We start from the raw sequence: 24,509 nt of genomic DNA, 5'->3' as shown, positions 1-24,509 counted from the left end.
TATATTGATTGAACTTCTATAATATACTCTCGAAAGTCTTGATATACCAAGTGCAATAAAAACTAAAATAAATTCATAAATCTATTATTATCTTGATAATGTTAAAATCATAAAGACGTTAAGGGAGAAAAATAAATTTTGCCTTCAGAAAAATCATTCCCATTTTTGTAATAAGTCGGTAGCTTGTCCAAAAAAAAAAAAAAAAAAAAAAAAAAAAAAAAAAAAAAAACTTTTGTACGTAGTTTGAGTGTCATATTAAATAATTTACTCATATAATTTTATTTTATTTTATTTTTTTATTGCTAGCCAGTTGTGGTAATATAATTTTTGTAAAAAATTATTAATTATATTCCAATAAATATAGGATATTAGTGAAGGTTGGCATCGTAGCATCTTGGCATGGGACATACCAATAAAATTCCCATATATGACTGTCAAATTGAGCTCCATTCACTGTATGTTATGAAATACTAGATTAGATCCCGTGCAATAATGCACGGTTGTTAAAGTTCCAATATATGTCATATTATTATAAAATAAACTCTTGCTATATTGATTTAGTATCATTAAAGCAATTTACATTTTAGCCAATCTTTATTTATCTTATTAAAAATTTAAATTAAATAAATTTTAACAAAAAAAAAATTAAAAAAAAATCAAAACTAAAAGATACACCAGGAGACGACACGTGTCATTGCTGGTGTGTCTTTTAGTGTTATTGATTTATACAAAGTTATGCCTTGGGGAACAATTCACCTCAAGATAATATTTACACAATATATTCTTTCCTATCATATAACAAGATATATTCTATCTTAACAATGACGGTTTCTTATGTATTTATTAAACGCGGGGCCGCACCCGCAAACCAAGAGAGAGAGAGTCCACTTCACAAGTCCAAGGAGGTTCCATCCCAAAACCATATGGCAATAGGAGGAGTAGCCCCTTAGCCTTATAAAGTGTCATATTAAACGCGGGTCTGGGCCGCCCCCGCAAACCGAGAGAGAGAGTCCACTTCACAAGTCTAAGGAGGTTTCATCCCAAAACCATATGGCAATAGAAGGAGTAGCCCCTTAGCCTTATAAAGTGTTTAATTCTCTTTTCTTCAACCAATGTGGGACACTTACATATGGTGACACTCGAGAGATTTATTCTTCAACAGTATTTGTATTACAATTGGTTGATGGAAATATGAATAATACGATGATATTTATAGCAAACCATACAAAGGTAAAGATTTAAAATCAAAAGATAGTACAAAAAAATACAATGACATATCTTATTTTCTTATGTATAAATGGAATGATGAGTGAAAGGAGTTGATATATAGATGGAATAATGCAAGTGAAAGGAATTATGTTGATATAGATGGAATATTGTTCAAGCTTTTGTCTTTTAGTTAATTTTTTTATATCAATTATAGTATTTAAGGGCTTGTTTGACATCGTTTTTTGTTTTCAATTTTCTGTTTTTTTGAAAACTAAAAACCAAAAACAGGAAACAAGAAAAAGGTGTTTCCACTTTTCTGTTGTCAGTTTTTAAAATTACTATGATTTTAATAAGTTTGAATAGTTTTTTACTCGTTATGTGACATATATTATATGGTTTTAAAAAACAAAAAACAAAAAAAACAGAAAACCAAAGTGATGCCAAACGAACCCTAAGTTATTATTAATCAGGTCTTGGTCTTATGATAAAAACTAAAGGCTTGTACCGTTACTTGTACTGGTTTTTTTATTTAAAAAAAAAACATTGCCTTTTATGGTATCAGTTAAACTTTTTAAATTTTTGATAAAAATCATCGTTGTTTTCTACAGCATTAGTAAAGCTTTCAAATATAGTTATAGATATGATACGTCGCATTAGAATCAGCTCGTCTTACTGTTATGTGTGGCTGGCCCGGTCAGGTATGGCCACTTATAAAATAACAAAGTAATCCCTATAACATTAATCAATTAACTCTTGTAATAATGACAAAGCAATCTCCATAACACTGATCAAGTAACCCTATAACACTGACGAAGTAACCCCTTTGACACTGACCAAGTAATCCCTATTACACTAACGACATAAACCCTTTGATAGCTGATCACACCGTGAGGTCAGCCATATATAAGATTTTATGCATGAGAGTATAAGATAAAATAAGGATAAAAAAAACCTACATTTTGTAAGGTGATTTATGAAATAATTTAATTTTATGGAAGAATTGTGCAAATATTTAGTCACCTTAGCATTTGACAATTCGACCAACACATTTTTTTTTTTGATTAAATTACACTCAAATTCATTACAGTAGAAATTAAAAGTCACTATTGAAGGGATTAACAATTAAGGTTCTCAAAAAAATTATAATAATTACTTTTAGATTGACCGTCTTGAAATAAAATTAACGCAAACCGCCTTATTTAGACCCTGTTTGGGAGAAAGCTGAAAGCTAAAGCTGATTGAGTTAGCTGATTTTATTAACTGATTTGACTAACTTATTGTATTAACTGATTATATAAAAGTGTTTGGTAAATAGCTGATAGCTTAAAGGTGATTAAGTATGTGAAATGACCAATAAGCTAATTGTGGGGTAGGTAGTTTAGATAGGATTTTAAATTAAATGAGGTTATAAGTGTCATTTCACAATAATTAATGAATAAGCTAATTGAAAAAGCTCCTAAAATGAGCTTTTTCAAAAAGAGCTTATTTAGTGGAATAAGCTCTTTCAATAAGCTTACTACCAAACACTTGTATTAGCTTGTTTGACTAGTCAATCAGCTAAAGTTAGTCAAATAAGCTAATATACCCCCAGTCCCCAATAAACTTATTACCAAACAGGGCCTTAGTTTTTTTTGGTCAATCAATGTCCACCTAAAAAAAGAGTTCCATGAATGTGGCTATCAAAGTACCAACTCCCAAACTAGTAGTCGTCTTACGCGGGGGTATCTTTCCTATCGTTTTCATACATCTTTGCAAATCTTTCAAAATTCTTTAATTTTATTTTATGTAGTTAAAATATACTTTCGTATTTATTTTTTGTTTGCTTGTAATCAAATAAAGAAAGAGAGGAAAATTTCATTTGTTCTGTTGTCGTTTCTTCTAGAACAAAACTATCATTTGCAAGTAAGATTCCAATTAAAATCTTAGACCAAAACATTATAATGATTAATGAACGACTCACATCTTGACAATACATACATTATACATAGTTTGATTTCAATCATCACTACCGCTTCCATTAATCATACAATTTATTTATTTAACGTAAAAGCCCATAAATATGTTTTATACCAACTATATCATTTCTAAGTTAATCATATTAATGTTATTAAATGGGCTTGAATCGAATACGAGACATAAAAATGTGGAGATTTATCTTCCAATAAGGGAAGCCTTCCCCAACTTAAACTCAAATTATTGAAAATCTGACATTTGATTTTAAGGCCATTGAGATAGCTAAAAAGAATAGATTTTAATACACCTCATATTATAATCTTTAGATAAGACTTTCCAACATTGTGTATTTTTTAAATTAAAAAATAATAAATACATCAATACACCTCATATGTATTTTTCTATAATATATTATAATCATATAAAAATACAAAGTAATTCTATATTATTAGTCAAGTTTGGATAATGGCTATAATATTACAATAATAAATTACTTTGTATTATAATGTCAAATTTATAACTGAAATATATTTTTTAAATAATTCATCCAACTAAAGTTTCCTCATTCTCTTTTCATAGCAACACAACACAACTACACAAGTCTCCTGTTTTATTTTTAAATCCTTTCTAATATTCTATCTCATTTTCGCATAACCCGATCCGTCCAAATACGTGACTCATTCCATGGATTAAAAATTAAAAATTTATAGGTACTTATTCATTAAGCAAAATGCAATTTTTTTTTTTTTTTTTTTTTTTTTTTTTTTTTTTGTGTGTGTGTGTGGGGAAGAAGAACACTACGTTTAACAAAATATTGGAAGATATAAAAAAATAATAATAAATAGATTTGTTATGCTTTTAATCCGTGATAATTAAGTTCAAATGATATGAGATATGTTCAAATGATGTTAGATAGAGTCTGTCATTTACTGAGCTGAACTGAACTGATTGGAGCTGAAATGAACTAAACTGAGCTGAAATGAATATTTTATGAGAGAAAGAAATTAAGAGCTGAATTGAACTGAACTGATTAGAGCTGAATTGAACTGAAATTAAGCCGAAGACAATGCTGAAGTCAATGGGCCCATAGTGATATTCACATGTATTGTAAAATTTAATACCAAACCAAACAAAGTATAATAGTAGATATACATTTAATTGTTTAGAAATAAAAATAGGAAATATAATTATACTCCACATTAGATTTGAAATAACTAATAAGCCTTTACCCTACCAAGTAGAGTGCATCTTGCGCATAGGGTTTATGTGTTTTACATGCACATAAGAGGGTAATTTAGGATTTTTATTACTTCAAGATTTTTTCTGTCTCTCTTAATGGTACAGTGGTACATTTAAGGCGTGTTCACTTCAGCTTAATTTCGGGTCAATTCAGCTCCAATTAGTTCAACTCCTAATTTCCTATTCTCATAAAATATTCATTTCAGCTCTATTCAGTTTAGTTCAGTTCAATTCCAATCAGTTCAATTCAGTAAATGTGAACAGACCTTTAATGTACTGTTGTTTTTCCTCATGTTCCTATTGTTTACAAAAACGTCATTCTATTTGTGTTCATTGGTACATAAACGTTATGATCAATACTTATCCTATCAAGTATAGTCTCAATCACTACGAAAATTGTTAACACGGAAAAGAGTCAACAAATCTCGTTGTCCGAAATCATGATCTCATCTACTCTTCTCTTCCAAAGAATTGATCAAAAGTCTCCACGCCCCATAGTGGGGACCCCCTAATCTCTTTACTCAAGTCTTGAGACTTGAGAGTCGTCAAAATCTCGTTCGTTATAAAGAAACCAAGAAAACCCCACTTTTTTTCTACCCTCCAACAAATATTGAAGAACTTACCAACTCCTGTATTTATTTCTTGCTGATTTCTAATCATTGAGAGAGAAAGTTCAAGTTGCAGTTGATTTTCATTCAAATCACTTCAATTTTTCTCTATTCTTTTCACAATTTGATTGGTTTTTTGGGTTGCATTTGACCATGACGACTCCTGAACTGGTAATTTTAATCATCTCTACTATTTTATAGTTCAAAGTTTGGATTTTTTTTTTGCACAATTTAGTTGGGTTTAGGGTTTCTGTTTGATTTTTTTTGCTGTTATTTTACTTCAGTTTACTGTAAGAATTGTGGGTTAAGCTGCAAGTTCGTGTCTTTAAAGTTAATTATTTGGATTGTTTTCAATGTGTGATCGTGAATGCTGATTTGGTTTCAGAAAGTTTGATGAATTTGGTGATATTGATTGAATTTAAAGCAATTAATTTTATATTAATGTTAGAAATGGGAATTATCAGTTGGGTTTATTTTGAAATGGTAATGAATGCTTAGCTTGAATGCTGTATTAAAATGGGTATTATTAGTTAGGTTTATGCTAAAAGCTGGCAAGATAACTGATTAGCATTCTCATGAAAATAAGTACTAAATTTTGGTGTAACCCAACTTGGTTAAGTAGGTGATCATAGGCATTCCATCATTAAGACCAAGTTCCGAACCCCGGTGACCGCTTTGATTAGTGCTTTAGGAGTTTTGTGGTGATTGTCTGATGGACTTGAGGTTTATGCTTCGGTGTCTTGGCTTAGGGTGCTTAGGTTTGACCAGGCTGGACTTGTATAAAATTGGGGTGGAATCATATTGAAAAAGGAGTAGAAATGTCAGATGATGCCTTAATATTAGATAGATTTACTTAAGAGGATAAAAATTTCAAAATCTAGTCTAATTTGTTTTTCCCTGTTTTATTTGGAACATTACTGATTGTTTTGTTGAATAAATTGGTTTGGAAAGTGTTTTTTTTTTTTTTTTTTTTTTTTTTTTTTTTTTTTTTTTTTTTTTTTTGTCATCTAGGCATCAGTATAATTTTTAATTTAATGTAGACATTGAAGTGCTTTTTGGCCTGATTAAAGCTTGGGCTACACTTACCGTTCTTGGTTCTTGCATGTAGGAAAATGGAAAGGTTTCCAGTTCATATCATGAAAATGGAACTTCAGAAATGGTTCCCCTTGCTTATTCGGAAAAGGCAATACAAGAGATGCTTCAGCTACCTCTCGAAGGATTAGACAATAATCTTGTAGAGTTTTCTGAAGCTATGAGAAGTAAGATTAGTCAAATCCTGGTAGTATATCTAGTTTACAGTAGTCTTATTTTTCAGTATTTTTATGTTCAACCTGTGATAAAATGCTTACGGATTTGTCTGCTGCTTTAGCTGTTGCAAAGGCACTGAGGCGTGCTGCAGAAGGAAAAACTTCTGCTCAAGCTGAGGCAGCTGAATGGAAGCGAATGTTTGAGCTGGAGAAGGCAAAGACTCTCCAACTAGAACGCAAAGGTCTCCTATATATACATGGACAACTTATATTATTTTGCTTATGACTTCCTTTGCTTGCAGCTTTGGTTGGGTGTACTGAGTTATATTAATTATAGAATGATTTCTTGCAGTTCTTTCCATAGTTCATTCATTAATGTATATAGTTATATACATAGAATGAATTCTTTTGCAGTCCCTTTCTGTAGTTCAATCATCAAAGTAATAGAAGTTTGCATTCACATTTATACGGGTAATGAACTAAATTGTAGGAAAAACATAGCTACAGAAACCCAAACACTTTTCAATGACTAGGTTGAAGGAACTGATGGACCTTCAGACATTTAAAGTGCTCAAAAAATTATTAGTTATGCTTGGTGGTCTAAGATGAAGATCCATGGTTGTTATGAAGGTCTTCTGTTGGGAAGATTTTGTTATTCCTTGTCAAATGCTTCATTATGTTCAGATTGTATTTCCTTATTCAGTATATCTGCCACTCTGCCAGAGGCTCCCAACATTGCTGTCAATGATTAGCCTTTAAAAGGACAAAACCTGTGGTATCTAGAAGTGTTGTGATGAGTTGATCTTTCATTGCAGCATCATCATCTGTTAATTCGGGTTGTGATCTCCCTGATAAGAGACCAGCTGACTTGCCTGACCAACCAGAAAAGTGTCTCCCGGAAAATGGGAAAAATGGGCATTGCTGTGGGGCAAATGGAATCTGCAATCATGAGGTGCTTGATGGGGAACCAACATCAGATTCTGAGTCTGTGGACAAAAAGATGGTGAAGAAGGTAATAGTTAATTGTACCATCTTTGGATGTGATTTAGCTTGCAGTTTCTCGTCCAATCGAAATGATCTGAAATTGAGAGACTCATCCTTCGCATTCATAATATCCATTTCAATTTTATTGACCATCAATATTTAAATTCTTTCCTCATTATGTTGGGCATTGAAATTCCCTTGCTAATGTTACCCTCTCCAATTACTTGTTTGTTTTTATGCAGGCATCATTCAAACTTTCATGGAATAGAAACCGTTCAAAGGGAAATCGGTATAAGCATGATGTAGTCTCTTTTGAAAGTGGAAACATAAAAACTACTGAGCGCAGTAGCAAACAGGTATACATGCACAACACTGCTGCTTGCTGCTAATAGTGAGTGGATCACAGTTACTATGTCTGTATTGCATAACTTGCAAACTAATATAAATAAACGATCTAGTTTGCAGATTCTAATAGTTAATTATGTCTGTATAGAATAACTCTTCTTTCACGAATGATTGCTTGTTGCATGCTTAGAACTCAATGCTAAGGTTTTCCAGTGTCTAAGGAATTGTGTTCTTCTATGTTTAGCCCCTCTTTTCCTCAATTGAGTGATTGTTTGTTCCATGTTTCAGATATATCTCAAGTGGGACAGTAATCCCCAAACTGTTCTTATTTTGACCAAGCCAAAATCAGATTCTGTGAAACTTCTATGCTCCGAACTAGTCAGGTAAACAATGCTAACTATTAATGTGCCAGTATATCAATGCTCTGCTCTGATGAAGTTCTTTTTGGATCCAATACCTGTATTCTATTTGAATTCTATAAGGAAGTTGTTTGTGCCCTCAATCTGAGAAGCTACTGTAGGTTCAAGTAACCCCAGATATACTTTCAATTTTTGCAGATGGTTGAAGGAACAGAAGAATCTAAACATTTTTGTGGAACCACGAGTTCAATCTGATCTCACAAAGGAATCATCTTTCTTCAACTTTGTCCAGACCTGGAAGGATGGTAAGATTGAAAGATCTAGTACTTCAACTTAATATTGCCAGTACCTATTTTTAAACTTGTGCTTCTTGTCACTTTATGTAGTTTTTGAATTTTTGATTAACTCATAGTAGCCTTGACATTCTTTAGCTTTTGTTTTTTATGTTAGTCCTTTTATGGATGACGAGATGAGGAACACAATTTACTATTTTATAAAATCTATTTCTTTTTTTTTATGTATTTAATTGACAGATGAGATCTTGCACTTGCATAAAAAAGTTGATCTGGTCGTGACTCTTGGTGGGGATGGAACTGTAATTTGGGTATGTTTCATTCCCTTTTCTATTTTATTTATTGGACTGCAAATGACAAAAAGAGGTTAGATACATGAAAGGGATTAGCTTGATCTGCACTTAAATAATTCATACACTTTTGCTCATATACATGCGAAAGTTGTTTATCTCCAGAAATTGCTGTCTTGAGAATATTGAGTTCTATGATGTTGGCCAAATTCAATAATGAAATTCATGACTAAAAAATAAAAAAGAATCATTTAGTCATTTTCATGAAAGAGCTCTTGACAGCTTAGAAACAAGAGGCTTTTGCAGTGGTTCTTTCTACTATTCCCTTCCAAAATCTGAACATTCAGGTCTTTTGAGTCTTTCAGAATTAGCCTGTTTTGCAATTTTTGCTTTGTTTGATTTAGATATATACAACTATACATCATGACTTCCCCTAACCCAGCCATTGGCAGGGTTCGCTTAGATTATTGACATATATCTTTTGGGAAGTCATATACTCGTAAATGCTAGCAGCTAACTATTGATTTAATGTTACTCATTTTTGCAATCCTAGGCTAATTTCTACTCTCTTGCTGCAGGCTGCTTCATTGTTCAAAGGACCAGTTCCTCCTGTAGTTCCACTTTCTATGGGATCTCTGGGCTTCATGACTGCATTTCGTATCCTTTGTGCTTACCATATTGCTCTTTCGGGCTCTTGGCTCATAAATTCAAGTCTTTTAAGTATTTGTTTTCAAGTACAAGTCATTTTAGGAAACAAAAGAAGCATTTAATGTGTTTTCAACAAGTTTAACTTAATGCTCTGGGGAAATGATTCATGAGAGATAGAAAACTTTGTTTATGAAAAAGATTAATGGTCTGTTCTCTCTCTTAAATTGTGCAATTATGATGTTTTCTTCTCATGAAGTTTGTCTAAAAGGGTTAGCCAAACATTCCAATCCTCTCCTCTTAAAGCTATTCCCAATGAAATTTTTATTGGGAGCAGTTGCAGGGTAATCACACGCTTCCTTTAGGATTAGGGATTTCATAATTGGTGTGTTAGACACTTAAATAAACCAGATTTTTATAAATATGGTAACTTACATTGATCAACATGCTAAAACCCTTTCCTTCAAAGAAAAATAAATGCTAGAACCCTAATAATTTTTATTTTTTTAGAGTTGTTCTTTAACACATCTTAGATAGGGAGCAATACAAGGAATCACTTGATTCAGTGCTTCGAGGTCCTGTTTGCATCACATTGCGACACAGGTTGATGTGCCATGTCATTCGAGAGGAGGCTAAACATGAGTTCGATGCAGAGGAGCCAATCCTTGTTTTGAATGAAGTTACAATTGATCGAGGGATATCCCCATTTCTCACAAATCTTGAATGCTATTGTGACAACAATTTCATGACGTGTGTTCAAGGAGATGGATTAATTTTATCCACCACATCTGGAAGTACGGCATATTCATTGGCAGCTGGAGGATCTATGGTCCATCCACAGGTTTGATCTTTGTTATAATTGTTGATTGTACACACTTTATCTGTCATTCACTATTGATCCCTCTATACTGTTCTTTTAATTGATTATTTTACTGAGTAGAATTTCATGTACAAATGCTCAACGCAAATGAACACTTCATAGCTTTCTGACTATGATTCTATTGACAGGTTCCTGGCATTTTATTCACACCAATCTGCCCCCACTCTCTGTCCTTTCGACCCCTTATACTGCCAGAGCATGTAACAGTGAGAGTGCAAGTACCATATAACAGCAGAAGTCCTGCATATGCATCATTCGATGGGAAAGACAGAAAAGAGTTGGGTCCTGGTGATACACTTATATGCAGCATGGCTCCTTGGCCTGTGCCAACTGCATGTCAAGTTGATTCTACCAGTGATTTCTTGCGCAGCATCCACGAGGGGCTGCACTGGAATCTGAGAAAGATACAGAACTCTGATGGTCCTACTTCAAACACATAATACTTAACATAATAGTCTGCAAGTGTTTAGTTTGCCATATATGCGGTTTTTCATTTCACAGATCTAGGTGAGAGATTCGTCAACATGAATGGCTGGTTTCATCTTTCTTCATGCCACTGTATGTAGGTGACCAATTGTGTAAGGACTGTAATCTATAGAATTGATGATCATGAAAGATGGACCAGCCATAAAATGTATTAATCTTACAAGTATGATGTATACCATTACTCAAAGTGCAAGCACTACATTTTAACACAGCATTCAAGCCAAGCATTCTTACTGTCTTCCGGGGTTGGATGGGCGCCTGTGTCCAAAGGTTATCCATTAGCTGGTGAGATTTGGAAAGATCCTAAACTCAACGGTTAACTATTTAACTCAAGCAAGAAATAGCAAGTCATACATGTAATTCCCTTGAAGATATATCTAAATTCTTGAAAAAGAAAATACAAATCTGCTAAATGGTCTCCTTACCTCTGTACAACCTCATTGGGTTTAAAGTCCTGCACCATGATCTAACCTGCTAATAACGCATACGAAGTATCTATCAAAGATAACTGTCTGTGTACAAAGTATGTAGACCTTAAGGGCCACATGGTGTGGCTATACAACCTTTGGCTCGATTGCGATTATGTCTAGCAAATATTTTCCATACTCTTACCATATAGGCATAGTCGCATAGAGTATGCATAGAGTAGTCCATATGCTCCCTAAACTTCTCCGTTCTCACTTATATTGTGTACAAATATTTTGAACGAATTACAGTTCACAAAACTCAATTCTAAAGTAGAAACAAAACCTCCCAACTGTAAGAAAAAAATCCTCAAAACACTTCCATATCATAAACATCTTTAACATTATTGGCAAATTTTGAATATTAACATATCATCATCATATATAACACAATTGCATTTAGGTATTCCCCTCCCTTAAACACAAAATAGAAAGGAGAAAATGCTCAACTCTAATTAAATGCATAATTGCAATAATTAACCAAAAGGCATCTCCAAAGTCTGTTGAAATGGCTCACATCTTAAATCAAACGCACAACTGAAATAATTTTTGAATCAAGAGGCAGCTTCAAACACTGTTGGCGATCCTTGTCAAGTCCCAAAGAACCATCTAGCGCGAAGCAAAAGGAAAGGTCTCCCTTCCTGGCCCCGAAATGAAAATGTAACAGCAATAGCCATCCGACCTACCTTATAAATATATTTAGTCTTCTAGAGCACCTCACTTTCAAGACATCAATGTGGTAAAATACAACTACATAAAGAGGAAAACAAAAGGGGTATATCAACATATGTAACTGGCTCCATTCCCGTATGCAGATTAAACACAACAATGTAACATGAAGCACCAACCTCTTGTACGATAAATCAGTTGATCTACGTTCTGTGTGATGGAAATGCAAAGTGAATCTACTCCTAAGCATGATTTTCATCATGCGCTTTCTGAATTCCAATCCAGCGTGCATAGTCCACCCACCTAACAGATACAGTAAACATTGCGGAAAATGAGGCAGCCAGATAAGGCAAGATGAATTATGGAGCAGGGATGTGAAGTGAAAAGGAGGACAAAAATATATTCATGAAAGCATAGAGTACACTTACAATAATGAACCCAAGAATGTGTTGCCCGTCCGTACAGCAAAGCAAAGAGCACTTAGCACAAGTTTCTGGTTGTGGAACATTGGTTCCAGTATCCGTTGTTCAACAATACCAGCTAAAAATTGATACCTGCATAAAAGAAACATCAGTAACAGGCGCAACAGCCAATTAAAAATATCACCAGTTAAACCCACGGAGTAAATGAATTTGTGATACCCACATCAATACATAATCACAAAGTTAATAGAAACAGATATGTCCTGCTAAAAACCTACAAGGACATACGGGGTATAATATTTTGTGTGTGCAGCAGCCCCCCTTCCTTGTTCCGCCAGATGTAAACAGACAAAGAATTCACAGCAAAAAAAAAAAAAAAAAAAAAAAAAAGAGAGAAAAAAAAATTCAAACCAATACTTGAACGTACCTCAGGTTGCTTGAAACTGCCATATACACACCATAACCCACACTAGTGGATAGTATAGGAACAGTCTCCACTTCATCAGCAGCTGACTTATCAACAGCTTTACGTGCATTGATCACGGCATTTGTTATGGTTGTACCAACCTGTAAAAAATAAACCCATCATCAAGCTTGTAGCTTCAGACATTCGGTGATCTCTGTAAGGCAATAAAATCACCAATCCGAACAATAACATGTAGGGGCATTGGAGAGGATTTACAAGAGGACATATAACATAAATCATGTTTTATAGACTATAATACAACAGCATGCTTTATGAAGAATGACATGTGAAAGTCAAGAATGGTGAAATTTGCAGTTTTATCCCTTCCAAAAAGTTAAATGAAAAGTTTCAATGGTGACAGAAAAGCTTAGATATCAAGAATAAACCATGGCCCAAGTCCCATACTTCCTATAAAGAAGATGAGCTCATAATTAGTTGAGAATGATTTTAAGTTACCAATGATTTAGATATATATTGCCAAATATTAAATCCAAGCAATATTTCTGAAGTTAGAGAACGTGCTAGGTTTATCTGAATAAGCACAAAAATCAATAGCATACCAAAGAGGATGTAGTGCCAACAGCAAAAAGCTTTGCCCCATTACGCTGCAAAAAGAAATACATCAAAATGTATCAAATATAGCTTCAGCATGAAACTCTTTGTCAACATATTTCAATGTTCAAACAGTTAAAGTAAGATAATACAACCCATGGAACCATAACCAATGAACTTACCACAATAGCTCCCATCCTTTGTATAAATGAATACGAAGCACCACCAAGAGCAATCTAGAAATAGAGACATTATAAGAGAATTAGGGCTTGTATATCAAGCATAAATCAAATCTGACACGTAGTAAAATAATCAAACACAAGTAATTTTGCACCAACTAACGACCTGGAAAGCATTATCAGGACAGCTGTGGAAGAACTTCGTTATAGGTCCAGCATTCAATGCAAGAGGTTGCCGGAGGGCTACAGTTGGTGCAGGAAGATAGACGAGCATGAAATCCGCAATGACGGCCATAACCTTTTATAGAAGCAATGAAGTTATCAAAAACTAGAATCAATAAAACACTTGCATGCAAATTCAAAACTGTGAGTCCATGATGAACATGAGTATTCAATTAGCTAGCCACAATTTGACATAGAGCTGAGAGCTCATCTGGCATTCATAACCTATCCTGACTATAACAGTATAACCCCAGCCTTGGCACTTCACTTAGTAGGGTGAGGGGAGCTGATAAGACTGTAAATAACTTGATTTACACTGGTAAATAACTTGACCAGCTGTTCCCAATGGCTATTCCAATGTTCAGACATCAAAGAATATAGAGTACAAGATGAGATTAGCGACGGGACTACTGAATTAGTAGGATCATTTTATACGATTCCATCCATGTATACAAATGGAAGAAGCCAGGGCATCTCGATTACACATCCCATTTTCTAGATATACTATCAGGTAATCACATGAGAAAGAAGAAGCATAAACAATAGAGATGAGCATGATACATCAAGTTAAACCAATGGCTGAATGACAAGCAACAGTGAACAATTAATTGTAGCATATTGCAAATAACATACCACATCTGCAAAAACAACTTCCAATTCGTTGAAGAAATTCTCCTTTCTCTTCTCATATTCTGCAGCAGTCTGAACCCCAAAACAAAATCAAACACAATTATTGACTGTTCAAATGTGTCACATGGTAGTTCACAAGGGACTCAAAACATAGAGACCAAAGAAGAAGATGAAGAGATAAGTGCATCTATAACAAGAAAGAAGATCACAAGAACCAGTAAGCTTTTATAAACTAAGGATCGCCTCTTTACTTAGTAGTATAATATTAGGAATCTAGGATTAAAAAGTCAAGCGTAATTTATTGTGATGAAATCAGAACACAATAAAATGAAATCAAACATTGATAGAGCTTTACAGCCACATAAACAGATTACCGATAATCAATCAATCAAAGCCTTAATCTCAATAGTGGGGTCGGCTACATGAACCAAATTTGATTATTCCGTGTGGTCGTCCACAAAAATCTTCCTCCTCCAACCCTTACGATCCAAAACCTCATCCTCATGCAAGTCAGATTACCAAGAATGAAAAAGCATTTTATTAAGGAAAACTGATACCCTCTGTTTTTGTCAAAACCATTGGTGGGTTACAGATTATGAAATTAGAATAGCAGACTCTGGCTGGGCTCCAATGACAATTATCGAACTACTCAAATTTTCCGATTCAACATATATTATGAATTGACCAGACATTCCTGGGATTACTAATCTCAAGAGCTTAACACAATTTTCTCCTTAAAGTGATATCATGGACACAAACACTAAAGATGCTTCCTTATTTACGCCATTGATAACTTGATATACTCCCTGAGTCCTCGTTTTACTCATCCCCGTACGCCATACATCTAAAAAAAAAGTGTGCTTGATCTCCTCATACCATATTTAGATACCTAAAGCACCTCTTTCCACACCAAAAATGTCCAAGTACTTAATTTTCACGCACTAAATGAATTTATTCCCCAAAAAGATATCATCACACTAAAAAAGTAAACCTCCCCACAATCATAAATGTACACTTCCACACTCTCAAAAGTATATTACAACATTCTAAAGGAATATATTCCCCAGCATTCAGCTCTAAGGTAGAAAAAAAGCTTCAACCACCGCGAAAACCAACGAAGATAATCCATTAACAAAACAATAACTACCAATACATTCAACATTTCAACATTACATAATGATCAATGCCATGCTTCTAACAATCCTATACTCTGTCAAAATCAGATATATCAGGGGAACACAATAGTACATTGTCATCAAATTTATTCATAAGTATAAAATTTATTCATCAAATTTATTCATATGTTAAAATGAATTAAGAATTGACGAAGAAATCAAATGCAAGAAGAACAAACCTTAGTGAAGACACCAACACCACATTCCATACCAACTTTGGCCAAAAACAGATCATCAGCCAACAATCTTTCCCTAAACCCTCCGAATTGGAGCAACCATCGCAAAAACGCCGATTTCTCGAGTTCTAGATACTTCCTCACAATCTCCACCGGAATCCTACCTTCTTCAATCGCAGTCGCCAAATCCTTCGGCAAACTATCAACCGATCGTCCGATCTCCGACAACATCAAAAATGCATCCTTCTTATTCTTACTATCACCGGAATCATCGTCATCACCACCTCCACCACCACCACCACCACCACCTCCGCCACCGGAGAATCCGCCGTCGCCGGAATCACCGCCGGAGTAACCGAGAGGGAGAAGTCGGCGAATGTGAGAAGGAGAACGGCGAAGAAGGTTGGAGGAGACGGAAAGAGGAGTGAGTTGTTTGGAGGAGAAAGAAAGCGTTAATGGCGGCGGAAGAAGCGGAGGAGAGAGATTCCGGCGATGGTGAAGGTTGAGGTTGGAAGGTGAAGAGGAGAGAGAAAACGACATGGCGGCGATCGCCATTGTTGAGTTTTTTTCAAGGTTTTTGAATTTTGGAGAGAGAAAACGAAAGGTGGTTTTGTTTGTTTTTTAGGTCTAAAATTTTTAGCTCCAATTTTAATGGGAAAATAAAAGTAAATTAAAGTCAAACTTTGAGGATTCTTAAGTCGTGTGATTAACGCACTTACTATTTTGAGGGTGGTTTAAAGTTTGGAATTAAAGTTCCTCTAAATTAGGTGTGTTATTAGGTGAGACTCTCTTTACTTGTTTAAGAAATTTTTAGTAGTAGAAGTAGTTGCTAGTTAGCTCATTCCTTCAACTATTTTGTCTAGCTTTTTATAGTTTATGGTTCATGTATAAGTTATATTGTATGTCGCAAAAACAATCTTTGACATCAGGATTTTCTTACATAATTATCGAAAAAATGGGTGAATAAGTAGTTAGAAATGACCTAAATTATACGAGTAGTTTGTCTTAAATCTAAATTTTCTAGCAAATTCTAAGACAAAAATATATTTGTCCTTTTAGAATTTTAATTTTTAATTTTTTAGTTTTTATGTGTGTGTGAGAGCCTATGAGGTGATCAAAGAAATGGTGATACTAACCCAAAAAAAAAAAAAAAAATGGCGATAGTAATATTAACCAAATTTCGTAGCCCACTAGTTATGGACTTCTGGTCTATGGGCTCGAAAGCAGTAATTGATTTGGGATGGACTTTACTTTACTCCTAAGTAGTGTGATGAATATGGCCCATACATACCACTGCAAGTCCAAAAGCATTTTAGGCCCAAATTTTCAATCTCTAGAGTAGTCCCATCCAATCCACAATCTAAATAGTTTTGGAAAAATTGATACCAGTAATTCCAAATCTCAACTACTGTAAGTCTGTAACCTTGTCGGTCTTCTTTAAAAGATCTCAACTAACTATTAATACAAGACGATCTTAGTTTTAGAGGGTTCATTCACAAAGTGGTTTCTAACATATTTTTAGGTTTTAAGTTTTTAACAGTTAATCCTATCTCGTATCTTGTTTTTGTTAGGCGTACTTAAAAAAAAAAAAAAAAAAAAAAAAAAAAAAAAAAAACCCTTTTATCACTCTAAACATCTATCCCTTTCTTTAAGCTCGGTTCTTTTCACCATAAAACAATAATATTCAGTAAAACTAACCATTAAAAATTCAACATGTGATTTGTCCGATCATAATAAGCTAGAAATTAAATTATTTTAATAAGGACTCTTCAATTGATAATTGAGACCTTTTAAAGAAATATGCCCATAAATAGGATTAATGACATTATTTTTTCCCAATTATTTATCTTCTTAATTTTTTTAAAATATATAAATAAAACAAGCAATAAACCACACTGATAGGCAAATCATGAAATACATCCAAAATCATGTCTATTACACACTCACCCACCAAGATATTAAGATAACAAACCATATACTAATGATAGAACATAACACTTGACATGGGTCACATTAATCAAATATGTGGTTCAAGTCAATACACTTCAGTTGTGCACCATGCCAAATGCCAATATTATAAAATTAATGGTCCATCAACAATCACTTGACCCATTCCAAGAGCCAAGATATGAAATGACTTATTGTTTGGTAACGGTTACAAAAGATGATATGGTAATGAGAATAAATTTATATACTTGTATAAATTTAGAAGAAATCCATGTCCAATCTCATGATCACTTGAGATTCTACTAAAGATTGAATGCACTCGAGATGACACCAAATTGTCTATTTTTTTTCATGAATTTGCGTTCTTATTTAATACCACCTCTCAGGTGGTTATGAATGGTTATAGAAAACGTGAAGAAAACACATATGTAGAGATGAGATTGTGTTCTCACGAATATTATAGGTTTTTTTTTACCATACTATATTACACATATCACCTATTACCGTTAATGCAATTTATTATTGGTTACCAAAATGGATTTAGGAGAAGTTCAATGGAAGTTGGAAGAGATGGATGAAGCATGAGCAAAATGTAACCCGCTATAAGTAGTTGTTAGAATATATTTTCATAATATATTCTATATTGTATTTATCTTGTATTTATTTAGTTTCCTTAGATTACTCAATTAGTTTGTTAAATATGTAAGTCTATCTTTATCTTCACGAGTTAGCAAAATCAGTTAGCATGATTATTGCCTAACTAATAGCTTGTACATGCTGTATATATTCTTCGGTTTTGTTAATGGAAAGATCACGGATCATATTTTTTCATGGTATCAGACTCTAAACACGATCCTCTTCTTCTTCCTCTTCTCTGATTTTTTTCTCTTCTTCTTCATCACCATGGGCGAATCCCACAAATTTCACCCTGCTCTTTCTATCACTAACGTGAAGTCCCTTGTCCCTGTCGAACTCGACAACAAACAGAGCTTGTATCATTCGTGGGCGACCCTCTTTACGAATCTTGCTCGGGTTCACGATCTGTATGATCACATAATTCCTCCGACGGAGGAAATATCCAAGGATGCTTATGAGAAGGCCAAAACAGCCGATCTTGCCTTGTGGAGACGGCTTGATGCCGCGGTCCTTCAATGGATTTACGGTACCATCTCTCATGACCTTCTCGGTGCCGTTCTCAAAAGGAACGACACAGCCGAGGCAGCCTGGAATCGCCTAGAAGCCATGTTTCAAGATAACAAGGCATCTCGGGCTACACACCTCGAAGAGGATTTCACCAATGCCGATTTCGAGGTGTACAAATCCATTGATCTTTATTGTAACTATCTTCAATCTCTTGCGGACAGATGTTGATGCCCCGGTGTCAAATAACAGATTAGTTCTCCGGCTAACCGAATCTTTACCGGAAGCTTTCAGCGGTACTGTTGATTTCATTCAAAATCAAGAGCTTTTACCTTCTTTTGAAAGTTGTAGGTCAAGGTTGAAGATGGAAGAGCGTACAATAAATGCTCGCACTGCTCGCGAGGCGGGTAGTTCAAGTCTCCGTGGTGGTGCTGCAATGGTGGCTGCTTCATCAGATAATGCCTCCTCGGTGCCCAAACGTCCTAATTATAATAAAGGACGTAACTCTAACAAGAAGAAAGGGAAACCCGGTCAGCAAGGTGGGTCCCCTATGGGTCAGGCCGGTCGTACGTTCAGTCAGCAGCCCAGTCAGCCACATCCCAGTCAGCAGCCGCGTCCTCAGCAGTGGTCCACATGGCAGCCCGGGTGGGGTGGATGGGCGATCCCTCCTTGCCCATTCCCTTCTTACTCTTGGCATCCAAGGCCAGCCTATCCGGCCCAAAGGCCTGCTGCTGCTGGGCCTGGAGTTCTTGGCCCAAGACCTCAAGCATACAACGCTATAGCTCCTCAATACGGTTCCTATGCTCCTACCGATATTGAAGCCGCTATGCATGCTTTATCTTTCGCTCAACCGGACGGAAACTACTACATGGACACCGGTGCAACGTCTCACATGACAGCGGATGCAGGTATTCTCTCGTCTTATTTTAATTCAAGCAATAAAAATCATAACATTGTTGTTGGTAGTGGACATTTTATTCCGATCATTGGTCATGGTAGCACTATTTTACCTTTCCCTCACCCTCCCTTATCTCTCAATAATGTGTTACATGCTCCCAAACTCATTAAAAACCTAATTTCTGTTCGTAAATTCACTAAAGACAATTTGGTTTCTATCACTTTTGACCCTTTTGGCTTTTCTGTTAATGATTTACAGACGGGAACCAGACTAATGAGATGTGACAGTATTGGAGACTTATATCCTCTTTTTCCAAATTTACGAGTCACTTCACCAACTATCAATTCAGCTTTTACTACTATCTCACCCAATCTTTGGCACGATCGCCTAGGTCATCCGGGAGATGCTATTCTTAATTCTCTTCGTAGTAATAAATTGATTGATTGTAATAAGGCTTGTAAAAGTTTTTGTTCGACTTGTCCTCTTGGAAAGCATGCTAAACTTCCTTTTTATAATTCTTTATCATACACTTTTCTTCCTTTTGATATCATTCATAGTGATTTATGGACTTCTCCTATTGCTAGTTATTCCGGCCATCGTTATTATGTGCTCTTTCTTGATAATTATAGTAAATTCTTGTGGACTTTTCCCATTGCTAAAAAATCCCAAGTTATGCAACTATTTTTATCATTTCATGCCTTTGTAAAAACGCAATTTGAAAGAAACATAAAAACTTTTCAATGTGATAATGGTACGGAATATATTAATGGCACTTTTGATCAATTTTTTGAACAAAATGGTATGTCTTTTCGCCTTTCTTGTCCCCATACTTCACCACAAAATGGAAAAGCCGAAAGACACATTAAGTCCATAAATAATATTATTCGAACCATTCTTTCTCATGCCTCTATGCCCCTCACCTTTTGGCATCATGCTTTACCTATGGCCACATATTTACTAAACATCCTACCCACAAAAGTATTAAATTACTTCTCACCCGCTCAAATTCTCTATCAACGTGATCCTTCTTATTCGGATTTGCGTATTTTTGGATGTTTATGTTTTCCTTTGTTTCCCTCCTCCTCAATAAATAAACTCCAAGAAAGGTCCACTCCTTGTGCCTATCTCGGTCCTGCTCCTAATCACCGTGGTTCAAAGTGTTATGAAATGTCTAGTGGAAAAATAATTATTTGTCGGCATGTGCGTTTTGTTGAACATGAATTTCCTTTTTCTAAACTACACAACACACCTGCCCCTGATTATTCAATTTTGAGCAATAATGATAATATCACTTCTACTGTTATGCATTTAATATCTCAAAATTCTCTTCCACAACACAATCAGCCCACATCCACGTCTCTTTCTCCAACTGGGCCGCAGTCTCACACGGGCCCAGTATCACCGGACAGCAGTCCAGCTCGCTTCCAGCAAGCTCCTGCTCACCGTAATCCTCCACCTCGCATGGGCCAGCAGCCCACATCTCCAACTCCCTCAGATACAAGTTGTACAATTGCTCCTATTACAACTCCTACCCCTCACTTAACCGTTTCCCATTCCCCTTCTCGACCTACTAATCCTATGCTACATCGTATGACAACTCGATCAATTAATGGCATAATAAAACCCAACCCAAAATATTCTTCCAATTTACTCCATACCACTTCAGCGGATATTTCTCCCATTCCCAAAAATCCCGTTAGTGCGTTACATGATCAAAATTGGAATAATGCAATGTTGGATGAATATAATGCTTTAATTGAAAATAAGACTTGGGAATTAGTGCCCAGGCCGCCTAATGTGAATGTTATTCGGTCAATGTGGATCTTTCGTCATAAATTTAATGCTGACGGTTCTTTTGAGCGCTATAAGGATCGTCTTGTAGGTGATGGCAATACCCAGTAGCAGGGGGTTGATTGTGATGAGACTTTCAGTCCTGTGGTCAAACCGGCCACAATTAGAATAGTTCTCAGTATTGCTCTGTCCAAGTCTTGGCCCATTCATCAAATGGATGTCAAGAATGCTTTCCTAAATGGTCATCTCAATGAAACAATTTATATGCATCAGCCCATGGGTTTTCGCAACAAACGTTTTCCTGATCATGTTTGTCTTTTGAAAAAATCCTTATATGGTTTGAAACAGGCGCCTCGTGCCTGGTATCAACGATTTGCTGACTTCGTTGTACCATTGGATTTACTCATAGTAAGTCGGATCACTCTTTGTTCATTTACAGGAATGGTACTGATATTGCATATATCTTGTTGTATGTGGATGACATAATACTCACGGCGTCATCTGACCGACTCCGTAAGTATTTTCTGAATCTCCTGGGTTCGGAATTTGCTATGAAGGACTTAGGTCCTCTGAGTTATTTTTTGGGAATTGCTGTCACGCGTCATTCCCATGGTTTATTTTTATCTCAGAAACAATATGCTGCAAAAATTATTGAACGTGCAGGAATGTCTAACTGCAGCTCATGTCCTACTCTCGTCGACACAAAGTCTAAACTTAGTGTTAACTCAGGCTCTCTTTTTGAAGATCCGACTATGTATCGTAGTCTTGCAGGTGCCCTTCAGTATCTCACTTTCACTAGGCCTGATATTTCTTATGCTGTGCAGCAAATTTGTCTTCATATGCATGCTCCGACAAATGAGCATATGAGTGCTCTTAAGCGTATAATACGCTATCATCAGAGTACCCTATCCCATGGTCTACATTTGTACAAGTCATCTCTTGACAAACTTCTCTCTTATACAGATGCAGATTGGGGTGGGTGTCCGGACACCCGCCGTTTCACCTCTGGTTACTGTGTTTTTCTCGGTGATAATTTAGTCTCTTGGTCCTCCAAGCGACAACATACTCTTTCCCGTAGTAGTGCAGAGGCAGAGTACAGGGGTGTTGCTAATGTTGTTTCTGATTCTTGCTGGATCCGAAACTTGCTTTTGGAGTTGCATTGTCCTATTCAAAAGGCAACTCTAGTTTATTGTGACAATGTGAGTGCGATATATTTATCAGGAAATCCTGTGCAACACCAACGCACTAAACACATTGAAATGGATATTCACTTCGTCCGTGAGAAGGTATCTCGTGGCGAAGTCCGTGTGCTACATGTCCCGTCCCGTTATCAGATTGCTGATATTTTTACAAAAGGGCTTCCGCGCGTATTATTTAATGATTTTCGGGACAGTCTAAGCATCCGAACACCTCCTGCTTCGACTGAGGGGGTGTGTTAGAATATATTTTCATAATATATTCTATATTGTATTTATCTTGTATTTATTTAGTTTCCTTAGATTTCTCAATTAGTTTGTTAAATATGTAAGTCTATCTTTATCTTCACGAGTTAGCAAAATCAGTTAGCATGATTATTGCCTAACTAATAGCTTGTACATGCTGTATATATTCTTCGGTTTTGTTAATGGAAAGATCACGAATCATATTTTTTCAGTAGTTCTGTAGTTGTGCACAAGATCTTTCTCTTCTACAGTTCTGCTCTCTTAGCATCATCACCAACAGTGAGCAATCGAACTCTACTTCATGAGAGTGTAAACATGCATCACAGCCATATATCACACAATTTTTCTTGACCACATTATAAGTAATAATATTTTCTTCAGTGTTTTTTTTACATGTATCACTTTTGTTTTCACGAACTTGACAATTTTTGCTGTGATATCATTTTTTTTCTTAGGGTCTGTTCTCTTCAGCTTATTTTCAATTCAGTTCAGTTTAGCTCAGCTCATATTAGTTCCTAATTTCCTTCTCATAAAATATTCAGTTCAGTTCTCTTCAGTTCCAATCAGTTCAATTCAGCTCAATTCAGTAAACCAGAACAGACCCTTAGTGTAGGCTGTAACATATAGGGTAGTTTATAAAAAGGGTAGCAGGGACCAAAGGGAGAATGATTTAAGAATTTAAAAGATTAGTTATGACAAATGGGTATTTTCACAAGCAATAAATAAAGAAAGGAAAATTTAAATATACAAAAAAAAAAAAAAAAAAAAAAAAAAAAAAAACCAAATTCATGTGATATGATTCAGATGAGATTGACAAATAAAAATATATGGTACTCCGTGGCATTTTAATTTCAAACACTAAAAAGGTCAGTGGTTGAATCATTATATTGATCACCACCTTAGGTTCAAGGTTCAAAGTGTTATCATGGAGTATGAAACATCTCCAATAGTGATAACAAAAGATAAGACAAAATTAACAAAGTTATATCTATTCATGTCGAATTGATTGCTCATTGCAACTTATTTTCAGATCTTTGTAAAGATAGCACACGTCTATTCACAAACATCATCATCGATATGGTCATTGACGTATGTATATAGGCAATATAGCAAATTAGCAATAAGTAGTGCCATGTACTCTCTCTGTCCTAAAAAATAGCCTCATGACCCTATGGCCTATGTACTCTTTTTAGGAAGACGACAAAGGTAAAACATGTGAATTGGTTGAGAAGATAAAGGGACCATAATATAATTTATGAAATTTTACAAAAAAAATCTCCTTATAAATTCTTATTTGCAAAGTCATATGTTAATCAAAGTTTTTTTTTTTCAAAGTCAAACCCTATTTTCTGGTGTTAACTACCCCAATCCCCAAAGGTCCAAACGTCACCCACAAAATCCCCCTCCCCAACCCCATCCACAAAATTACCCCGTTAGCTCTACCCACGAAATCGCCTCCCCTCCTCATCCCCACCAACGTCGTGAAAAGGGTGGTTTTTTTGGGTAGGGCTGGGGAGGTGGTTTCGTGGATGGATTGGGGTAATCAACGCCGAATAAAAGGATCAAATCCCATTTTCCAACATAAAAGTATGATTTTGCAAAAAAAATAAAAAAATTATATGGAGGTTATTTAAAAAAAAATAATAAAATAAAATTTATATAAGGAGGTTATTTGCAAAATTTCCTATAATTTATCAAAATAAAATATTGGCTTCCTATATTTATTTATAACTAGCCTTTTGACCCGTTCGATGCACGGATTGTTACTTGGATAAATTATTTTCAAATAAAGGTATAC

The 24,509-nt window shown here is 35.2% G+C and overlaps 2 protein-coding genes across 2 annotated transcripts; one reads left to right on the top strand and one right to left on the bottom strand.

Annotated features, from left to right (window-relative positions):
* The first annotated feature begins 4,972 nt into the window (after positions 1–4,972).
* Positions 4,973–10,749, top strand: LOC145628460 (NAD(H) kinase 1-like). The gene is made up of 11 exons (XM_081680757.1): positions 4,973–5,180; positions 6,118–6,268; positions 6,379–6,498; positions 7,072–7,268; positions 7,483–7,596; positions 7,874–7,968; positions 8,143–8,249; positions 8,478–8,548; positions 9,106–9,184; positions 9,706–10,013; positions 10,181–10,749. The coding sequence occupies exons 1-11, from the start codon at positions 5,163–5,165 to the stop codon at positions 10,490–10,492; spliced, it is 1,572 nt and encodes a 523-aa protein (XP_081536883.1). The 5' UTR covers positions 4,973–5,162; the 3' UTR covers positions 10,493–10,749.
* Positions 10,750–11,328: 579 nt separating this feature from the next.
* LOC145628461 (protein RETICULATA-RELATED 4, chloroplastic-like) lies at positions 11,329–16,135 on the bottom strand. The gene is made up of 9 exons (XM_081680758.1): positions 15,497–16,135; positions 14,146–14,214; positions 13,457–13,588; positions 13,294–13,347; positions 13,120–13,164; positions 12,521–12,660; positions 12,100–12,225; positions 11,851–11,974; positions 11,329–11,752 (listed from the first exon to the last, which is right to left on the bottom strand). Exons 1-8 carry the CDS (start codon positions 16,046–16,048, stop codon positions 11,914–11,916), a joined length of 1,179 nt encoding a protein of 392 aa, XP_081536884.1. The 5' UTR covers positions 16,049–16,135; the 3' UTR covers positions 11,329–11,752; positions 11,851–11,913.
* Positions 16,136–24,509: the final 8,374 nt, after the last annotated feature.

This window comes from Chenopodium album, chromosome 4, assembly GCF_948465745.1.
Source record: "Chenopodium album chromosome 4, dcCheAlbu1.1, whole genome shotgun sequence".
In the NCBI taxonomy this organism is placed as follows: Eukaryota; Viridiplantae; Streptophyta; class Magnoliopsida; order Caryophyllales; family Amaranthaceae; genus Chenopodium; species Chenopodium album.
Note: the sequence above shows the minus strand (reverse complement) of the source record. Positions and strands in the feature narration are given on the sequence as shown.